This window comes from Oryx dammah, unplaced genomic scaffold, assembly GCF_014754425.2.
Source record: "Oryx dammah isolate SB20612 unplaced genomic scaffold, SCBI_Odam_1.1 HiC_scaffold_14, whole genome shotgun sequence".
NCBI classification, from domain to species: Eukaryota; Metazoa; Chordata; class Mammalia; order Artiodactyla; family Bovidae; genus Oryx; species Oryx dammah.
This window is the reverse complement of record NW_024070198.1, coordinates 18,025,922-18,035,951: the sequence shown is the minus strand read 5'-3', so window position 1 is coordinate 18,035,951 and position 10,030 is coordinate 18,025,922. Positions and strand designations below refer to the sequence as shown.

Here is a 10,030-nt window from a genome sequence, read left to right as displayed (position 1 = left end):
AGCCGGCCCGGCCCTGTGGGAGGTGCTGCCAGCGGGATGAGAAGCTGCCTGGGATCTGCCGCCCCTTGACTGCCCCACACCCCTGCCAAGCTCCTCCTGCCGAGCCTGCCACATGACAGGCCTGCGCTGAGCATACACAGCCCCACTGGAAAGCTGTCACCATGAGGGGGCCCCAAGAAGAGTGCATTGCGCAGCTGATCCACGCTGGGTCTTAGGAAGTGGGGTGAGAGGGAAGAGGCAAGGAGAGGCCTCGGGTAGGAGGGAGGAAAGGCTCCAAGTTTCCCTCTCGCCTGCGCCCATCCTTGCTCCCTGTCTTCCTTCATTCCTAAATATTTCAGGCACAAATGGAACAAATATCACACAAAGCAAAAATGACTCCTTTTTTTTTATTGCAGTAGCTTGTGGGTGCTCCTGGGGTGTATGCAGAGGAATGGTGTCCTCAGCTCTGACGGCCATTTTTATGACCCTCGGGCTGTACGCAGGGGAACAGGCCAGGTGCCTGGTAGGCCGGGACAGGCATTTACTCAGCTGCCGCAGGCTGGGGGGTCTCCCGCCCACTCTCGGTGGACCCCTCCAGTCCATTCTGCTCTGACCCCGGCTCAGGGTTCTCCAGAGCATGCCGGGTGTCGGCTTGCCACAGCTGCACCAGGTCCGTGGGGGTCTTTCCTGCCTGGGGGAACCAAGAGGAGATCTGGTCATTGTTGAGAAGTCTGTCCCAGAAAGGTGCTTCACCTATACCTGTGGCCTCCAGCTGGGAGCAACTGGCAATGTCTGGAGGCATCTTTAGTTATGACAACTTGGGGGTCAGGGGTACTTCTGGCATCTTGAGTAGAGGCGAGGGATGCTGTTCAAACATCCTGTAATGCACAGGACTCCCTCTACAACAGAAAATTTCCATTTCAAAATGTGAGTAATGCCCAGGTTAAGTCCTCATTTACATCTTCCCCTCATCTTCCTGATTTTCCCACTATCCCCTCAACCTTCCTCTTTTCTTTCATACAGCTAGCTTCTTTAAAAAAAAAAAACTGAAGTATAGTTGATGTAAAATATTACATAAGTTACAGGTGTACAATATCGTGAGTCACAATTTTAAAGGTTATACCCCACTTATAGTTTATTATAAAATATTGGTTATATCCCCTGTGTTGTAAATATATCCTTGTAGCTTATTTTATACATAATAGTTGGTACCTCTTAACCTCCTACCCCTATGTTGCACTGTGCCCCCTCCTGCCAGCCTTTCTTGAGTCACGATGCCCCCTTACTCAATTCTCCTCCCTTTTGTGATTGCTCTAGTTCCCAGAGAAGAGCTTGGACAAGGGGACATAGGATCCTAAAGAAACTAAGGGGCCACAGGAGCCAATACAGGGTGCTAGGAATGACTGTACCAAGTGCTTAGCTTCCTTTCAGCTCTGTTTCTCCACAACTCTGGCCTCCCTGAGCCTGGACTTTAGGACCCCCTGTGTTCTATTTGGGGGCCTTTGGGAAGTCCTCTTACCCTCCTGGCTGTTTTCTGCACTTAGATTTTCTGGATGTAGAAAAGCATAGAGAGTTGGGAAGCTGAGGGGGGCCCCCAATACCCAGGGGCCCGGAGAAGCCCTCCACTGTGACAGTGTCCCGAGAGCAGACCGGCCAAGTCTTGCTCAGTTCTGTCTTTCCTCCGAGTGCCTGGGATAGGGCCTGGGAAACCAGTGCACCCTGTTTACTGAATCAGGGAAGGAGGGAACTTACCAGATTCTTGCTCATCATGTCAGCCCCATGTAGGAGCAGCAGTTTGATGATTTTGTAGCGATTGAGCCTCACAGCGTCATGCAGGGCGCTGTCCCCTTCCTAGAACCAATGTGACACTCAGCATGGTCCACGGGAGCATGTGGGAGCCCTCAGGGGCACAGGGAGCCCCTGCAGGGCTGGGCAGGAGGGAACCCAGACACTCACTCTGTCTTTGGCATTGATGTCCAGGCCCAGGGATAGAAAATGTTCCACGATCTCCACCTGCCCCGTCCGGACTGCCACATGCAGGGGGGTGCTCAGCAGCTGGGTGGGAGGAAGCAGAAAATGCTGGCTGAAGGGACCTGGGCTCTGGTGCCTCTGAGGGTGGAGGAGCTGTCAACTCCAGCCTTCTCCCAAGGAGTGGGAGGGAACTCTGTAATTTCCCATCATCCTATCTGATGGTCTAACTCTAAGGCATTACCTGCCACCTCTTCTGGGATGCCTTCTATGATTCCCCTCTCACTCAGATGTGAACAACTGCTCACTCCTCTGCCCTTTTAAAATAATTATAATAGATGCCATTTATCAAGAGATGACTATGTGACATACACAGCAAAAGCTTACAAAACATCAGTCTTATGTTAAATAAATAATTACGTGACATACATTTCCCCACCCAATACATATAAGAACTCTGCAAAGATGTTTCATAGATGAGAAACAAAGGCTCAGAGGCCATCACTTGTTCAGGGTTACATACAAAGGATTGAGTGAATTCAAAACGGTGGATGGATAAGAAAGTGAACAGATGAATGAATCCGTGGGTGGATGGATGGATGGACAAACAGAAGGATAATGAATGATTGCATGGATGAACAAATCCTGTATCTTTTGGATGGTCCTAAAGTCACCAAGATAGTGGATTTCCTCTGCTCTTCCTGCTTCCATTCCCAGATGGTGGTCTCCAAGGATTTGCTGCTGATGGCAAGACCTATCCTCAGGCTCTGAGGCACCCCAGAAACCAAACTAGTTCACTAGCCACCTGCTTTCTGCTTTTCTGCCCTCTGCTTCCCTCCCCTCCACTCTGCCATCCCGACATCTGTGAGCATTATTGCCTCACCTTATCCCTCACATTGGTGTCTGCTCCTCGGCTCTGCAGGAGTCTCACCACCTCCAAGTGGCCCCCACGACAGGCCCAGTGCATGGCTGTGCAGTCCAGCTAGGAAGGAAGGATGGAGCCTCATTGCAGAGCTTCAGGGAAGAGCGTGCCCTCGGGGAAAGGACCCCAGCCGAGAGGGCAGGGAGATATCCAGGGGAAGGGTCCAGGGAAGGACAGTGACACTCCAGTGGCTGGGCAGTGGGTGGAGTAGAGCCGGAGAACCCTCGGGGGGTCCATTAGTCCAGGCCAGATTTACAGACAAGGCTTGGGGAGGAGGTGGTGCCCACACAGGTTCACACAACACACTAGCAGTGGGGCCTGGCCCCGAGGCAGTTTGTTTATGTCCCAGGTGGGAGGTCTGCAGGGACAGGGAGTCTATTAGTGCTGGACCCACCTCCTGCCCCTCACACAACACCTGCCCTCTTGCTCACCCGGTCCTGGAAATCCACAGTGGCCCCACTCTCCAGAAGCTTCTCAAGGATCTCCATGTGGCCCTCCAGGGAAGCCCGGTGCAGGGCAGTCCGGCGAAACTGTCCCCAGAGAAACAGTCAGGCCCCAGCCTGAGCTCCTCATCCACCCAGGGTGAGACGAGGGCTTATCCTAGCCTGATTCTGACCCCTGTGCTGGGTCCTCGTATGGTCCACATTCTGCCAGCTCCTTCATGCTCTGTGGGACCAGCCTTGGAGGCCTCCTATGCACTGGGGACCTTCTCACTGCCCCCCAAGCACACAAGCTGAACCAGGGCATGGTGCAGGTGGGATTCCAGCCCAGATCTGCTGGTCTTCAACTGTATTTGATTCCCTCCTCTTTCCCCCCTAAATATCCAGGTATGTATTACTCTGGAGGTGGTTCAAGCTGGAAAGCGTCTCCTTAGAGACTTGTGTGGGGAGGGGAAGGGGGCATCCCAAATCTTCTGAGGGGCCCCCTCTCAAAGGACAGCGATGCCTGTTCTCAATTCACAAGGCCCAGCTCTAAGAGGAGGCTGGTACAGGTGCAGGGCCCGGAAGGAACACCACCTGATCGCAGGTGTCAGGGGAACCTCCATCCGCCAGGAACTTCTCGATGACCTTCATCTTCCCCTCCACCGCAGCTTTCAGGAATGTCTCCTCGTCCACAGGGCCCGTCTGGAGGGCGTGAACGCAGTCGTGGGGGGACCGCCCCGAGGAGATCCGCACCATCCTCCCCTCCACCGGCTCCCCTTTTCCACACAAGTGTCCTCCCTAGAACTCTTACAATCTCCTGCGGCTCTGGAGGTGGCTCCTGGGAGGCGGCCAGGGCTTCCCGTTTCTTCTGCTTGCGTTTTTTCCGCAGCTGGATGAGGTTCTGGATGCCGCCCACGTCGATGATCTCCCTCCGCAGGTCTAGAGATGTCTTCCGCACGCGCTCTTGGCCCTGCGTGGGGATAGCCCATCAACCCCACACTGGGGCACGGAGTGTGGGGCTTGGGGACCTCTGAGCTGAGCCGGAGGTGGAGGACAGGGAGCTCCTCTCAAGGAAGAAAGAACCCAAATCTAACTCTGCCGCCCAGGACTAGGTGAAGCCAATGAAACTGACACAGATGCCTCAGATCGAGGGACCAGGCAGGCCTGAGGGGGCTGGCTGGGAGTTGCCCAGTTTCAAGGCTCCACATAGGTTGGGGGGTGTTGATGAGGAAATCTCAAGGGCAGTTCTTAGCCCAGGCCTCCAGAATCGGCTCCTGATTCTCATCTTTCCGTGCAATTCTCCGCCTCTCTTCCTCCCTCCACTCCTCTCTCTAGTCATAAAAATAATACAGAAACACGAAAGCCTTTCTCTCCCAGAGGTAACTTCTATCACAGCTCAGCTGCCGTTCCGACAGGATCATCCTCCACGTTGTGGTCTGGTAACTGCTTTTCTGTGACCAGCATGGAGATCTCTCCTATCAGCACACACAGCCTCCCCGCATCCCATTACCATACGCCCTGTTGTATGGCTGCCTCATCCCTGCCGCTTCCAAAATGAGTCCCCTGGGATCCTGGACACCTGCAGATTCTGACTCAGCAGGTGTGCAGAGGAAGACTTTACCACCACCACCCCTGCCCTTTTTCACTTCTAAGCTCTTTGGCTGGTCGAATAATTAAATTGATGTGAGACTGATTAATAGGAGAAACAAATTTAATTTCATGTGTATGGTAGTCCATAAAAATATGGGACTCGAAGAAGTGACTGAAGCAGGCAGCTTCTATACCTTTTAAGCGAGGAAACAATACATTCGTGAAGCACTGAAAAGACAAAAGCGTTTGGATTTGGAGGAGCTAATTAGTGAAGAAACAGCAAGTTTTGTTTATACAGCCTTCTCAGCCCTGAATTCCTGATATTTGGTGATAAGGAAGCTCTCTACTCTCCTGATAGAGGGAGGGTAACTTCACATGGGAGATTTATCTCCTGCTTTCTGGGGAGCAAAGGAGGGTAGTGTATTCTTCTTGCACTAGCTTTTTCTCAGATGACTTTAAAATAATCAGTATACCAAAGTGATATATTTGGGGGTGGCATATTCCCCTTCGCAAGTGTGGGGTGGGGCCAGGAGGCTGCATCGCTCACACCTCCCTGCGGTGCTGAGCTGCGGGCTCATGGACTGTACTAGGAGGAGCAAGACTGTAATTGCCTGGCCTCTCTGCTGAGGGCGGATACTGGCTTCTCCTAGCACTTACCTTAACCTTTTGTAAGGACGGACTCTCAGGCCTATGGTGCTTCTCATCCTCCAACACCAGCATCTCCATGGGCAACTTCTGATGGGTGGTTCCTCGGAGTTTCTGGGGAACCAGGGAGAGGACCGGTTCTGGGATCTGCCTGCTGTGCCTAGGCGACCTGACAGCCTCCCCCACAACTAATTCAAGGACACCCCCAAAAGTCTTCCTCCTGTGTGACCTCGCAGCCCTTCACCTACTCCACTCTTGTCTGGTCCAGGAGAGGCCCAGGTCAGAGCTGCGCTCCCCACCTCAGCCTCAACCCCAACTCCAGTTCAAACACCTGCCTATTGACAGCCCTGGGTCTCCAGCAAAATAGGATTAAGGGCTAGCAGAATGAGTTTTCATGAAATTAAATATATTCAATATTTATAAGCACTGAGGTCTTTGGGGGGTTTAGGTTTAGGGACATTTAAAATTCACTTTGATAAAATAATTGTGATAAATGATGAGTATTTTTTTAATGGACTTTTTGACAATGTAAAACTTTGGGAACTCTGTCAGTTACCCACTTCTTGCCCTCAGGTTTTACTGATCTGTGAAATCCTAGGGCATGGAAGGAAACTGTTGCTCTCAGGATATCTGAGGGGTAGGACCTGCAGCTCTCCAGCTCTCAGCTTGAAGTGAACTCAGTATTAACCTTGGGTGTGTGTTAGCTGCTCAGTCATGTCTGACTCTTTGTGACCCTGTGGACTGTAGCCTGCCAGGCTCCTCTATCCATGGGATTCTCCAGGCAAGAATACTGATTCCCTTCTCCAGGGAATCTTCCTGACCCAAGGATCGAACCCGAGTCTCCTGCACAGCAGGTGGATTCTTTACAGTCTGAGCCACCAGGGAAGCCCCCAAGTATTAACCTTCTCATTGTAATAATACAGGGTGGAAACTCTGTCAAGGTCTCCTCCCCATCTGTAGCTCCTACTTGCCTGGACTACTTCCTTATCACCTCCTGCTCTCTTCTAAAGGAAAACACTCTTTATGAAGCGCGGGCCCCCTATCTCTGAAGTCCCCACCTTGCCAGGATATTCACTCAGGCTGGAGGGTGCTGAGTCCAGGTGGCAGCTGGGGAGGAATGACTCCCTCTTCCAGAGTTCTCAGCTGCCTTTTGCACTCCAAGGGTTATACTCTTCAAGGGTTATTTGAGGGCTGATTTTCCAGGGCTTTTTTTTCAGATGTTCTGTAGTCCACTGGTGCCTCCCTTCCATATGAAGTATACATGGTTTGAGGTCGCCCCAGGGCTGGCCTCGCTTGAAACGCTGCATCTTTACCAGGGGATGAGGGGTTGCCTAGAGCTTCAGCTACTACTGCATATGGTATCTTGGCCAGCCCCTGAAGCATCTAGAGGATGGGTTGGTCTTAACCATCTTGGCAACCCTAGCACCTGTGACAGAGGCTAGCACATAGTAGGTGCTCAGCAAGTTTTGGAGAGTAAATGAATGAATGAGTTCATGGATGATGGCAGGCAGGCTCATCAGCTCTGCACACCTCCAAGTCTTCAGTGATGACCTAGCCCAGTAAAGCCTCCATCGAAGAGCCCCAGTCCTTGGGCTGGTGTCCGAGGTCCTCCTTCCCCACCCACCCCAAGAAAGGGGTGCAGGCTGGACATGAAGCTCTCCTCTAAGAATGCTGCTGGGCTGGGGCCTGGTGGGAACAACTGGGTCTCTACTGCTCACTCGTGCCTTACTCAGACTGCATAGCCCCTCGCTTCGGATTTGCCTCTCTGGACTGGCATACAGCAGGTGCTCAAGAAATGTTTCCTGAATTGGGTGTTCGTCGATGAAACGCAACACAACAAAACTCCCGACTTACTTCATAGGTGGTCACATAGATGAAATGAGAGAGTGCCTGCCCACTTGTAGCACAGTGGCTGGCACGGAGGAGGCACTGGTGGCAAGGCTGGCTCTGTGGGCACGCACGGTCCTGACAGCCTTGCCGCTATATTTATTGGATGAATGAATGGATAAGGACTGCTCCCTGTCCTCTTGCTGAAGATCTCTGTGTACAGTGGCAGCATTCCAGAAATGGTCCAGCAGCGTGACTCACCTGCCTGGCCCTGGTGCTCATGCCCTTGGGGGGAGTGAGAAATAGCATTCCTGGAGATCCAGGGATGGCCCGACTGGGACTCAGTGGGCTCAGTCCAAGCTCTTCTGAGACAAACCTGCCCTCCCTTCCCTAGGCCTCGTGTCTTCTTCCACCAGAGTCCTGACCCTCCCCTCTTCCTCACTCCCATTCACTTTTCCTTTTATGAATGAAGTCTATAGGAGATTCTGGAGACCCAGGTTCAATTCCTGGCTTGGGAAGATCCCCTGGAGGAGGAAATGGCAACCCACTCCAGTATTCCTGCCTGGGAAATTCCATGGACAGAGGAGCCTGGTGGGCAACAGTCCACGGGGTCTCAAAGAAACAGACATGACTGAGTGGCTGAGTGCACACACACACACACACACACACACACACACACACAACCTCTATCCCATTCCTGGTAGGGCTAGTCTCTCCCCCTCCAAGTTTTTCTCAGGGCTGTCAGAGATGCCTTCCTAAAACAGGTCAGATGGCACCATTGTGCCTCACTCAACAACATGCAGTGGCTTCCCACTGCCACAGAGTATCTTTCATGTGGCCCTTGCCTGCTGGTTTGTGCCCTGCCTGCCTTCCCAGCCTCAGCCCCTACTGCCAGACTCCCTCCTGACGTCACATTTCCACACCTGGAAATTTGCACCTGCCGTTTCCTTAGCTGGGAATACCCTCCCCATCCTGACCACCACTCGCCATCCCTGAAGGCCTGACTCAGTGCCCTCCTGTCCACAGAGAAGTCCTCAAGAGGGTCCGTGGTCAATGTGATCACCCACGTTCTGTGCTCCTTCATTCTGAGTTATACCTCTATTTCACCCTCTCTCCACTCTGCCAACAATTTCTGAGTTGACTGTGCGCCTGACAAATGCCAGCTAAAATGAACGCAGGGTTGGTAAGGGAGAGGCAGGGGCTGACCTTACTGAGCCCCTCATTCCTCCCAGCATCAGGCCCTTGGCAGAGAAACTCCAGGTCAAGTATTTGTTTCCATCAAATGAACAGTGGGACCAGCCCACACCTTCCTCCCTTGCTTCTTTATTCCACAGAGAATGCAAATGTCCAGAGCTTCTGTGCTCAGAGGCCTCCCCTGGTGTGGCTGATGGTCCTAGAAAACCCATGTTTCCTTTGCCAGCATCCCTTCCTCACTCTGCTCCCAGTCTTTATCTTTCTTCAGGGTCCAAACACTGGAGTTTTTTTGTCCCAGCCTCCCACCCAGCAGCTGGGGGATCTCGGGGCTCCACACTCCCAGGCCGCATCCTGGCTGTCCTGCTCTGTGTAGCTTAGCCCGCCTTCTCAAGGCCCAAGTGAGCAGACAGGGTCTCGGGGAACCCAGCTTGGCTTGCCACTTGTCTCTCAAGATTTGGGGGCTAAAGCCTTCATTTCCCACTACCAACAACCCCCTCGCAGGAGCACCCTGGAATAATAGCACCAACTGGGCGCTTGAGGACACCTGTCTTCCTTCCTGCCAGATATGGCAGCCGGGTTCCCTTGACAGCAGAGCTGGGTGTCCCCAGAACCCCCTTGGGCCCCCACCCCAGCCCTACCTCATTCTCTTCCTCCTGTGCCAGCCGCTCCTCAATAAGTGCCGTGGCCCGCTGCACCTCCTCAGAGTCTGCCATGGTGCCGTTGCAACCCGCCTCGGCAGGCCCCAGGGGCTTTATATGCCAGGGCCACCACCCCCGCCCCGCTAGGCGCTTTTGTCATGAGCTCACTGGCCCAATTCTCCACCTGCCTCCCCTGATCTGTCACCTTCACCCCGGGCAGCCCCAGGGTGCAGGGGGAAGGATGGGACAGTTGCAACTCCTCGCCCCTGGCCTATTAGAAGGCCCAGTGCCTTGAGAGTGGGGACTGCAGGAAGGAGCCTGCCTGGCGCCTGTCCGGAGTGCTCAGGCCCAGCTGCGCCTCAGCCAGGGCAGCCGGGCTGCTCCAAGGACCCACTGGCTGCTCTTAGCTCTGATGGCAGTGCCACCTGCTGGATGCCTAGAAATCCTGCCCAGCCAGTCCCAGCGTGGAAACCCAAGATAGGCCTACATTCCCAGGCTGTCTGAGAACAGGCTCGCTGGCTCTGGGGAGGCGCAGACACCGTCTCCTCTGGGCTGCAGCGCTGGATCGGGGGTGGGGAGAAGGGCAGTTGCCTCCCTCCGCCTGTAGCTCTCGCAGATCTTTGCGTCTCTGGAGTCCCACAGCGCCCCCTAGTGAACCGTCGCTGCATTTGGCTGCAAGTCCATGCTATGCTTGTGCTCAGTCGCGTCCAACTCTTTCCGACCCCATGGACTGTAGCCCGCCAGGTTCCTTAGTCCATGAAATTTTCGCAGCAAAAATACTGCAGAGGGTTGCCATATCCTTCTCCAAGGGATCTTCCCGACACAGGGATCGAACCCTCAACTTT

General features: G+C 53.6%; 1 protein-coding gene across 1 annotated transcript; it reads right to left on the bottom strand.

The window, feature by feature from the left end:
• Positions 1-364: 364 nt before the first annotated feature.
• ANKRD2 (ankyrin repeat domain 2) lies at positions 365-9,425 on the bottom strand. The gene is given in 10 exon segments (XM_040255113.1): positions 365-670; positions 1,732-1,830; positions 1,936-2,034; positions 2,831-2,929; positions 3,301-3,399; positions 3,886-3,993; positions 4,103-4,261; positions 5,539-5,640; positions 9,186-9,291; positions 9,293-9,425. Coding segments are annotated over 10 exon segments (1,074 nt in total). The 5' UTR covers positions 9,346-9,425; the 3' UTR covers positions 365-520.
• Positions 9,426-10,030: the final 605 nt, after the last annotated feature.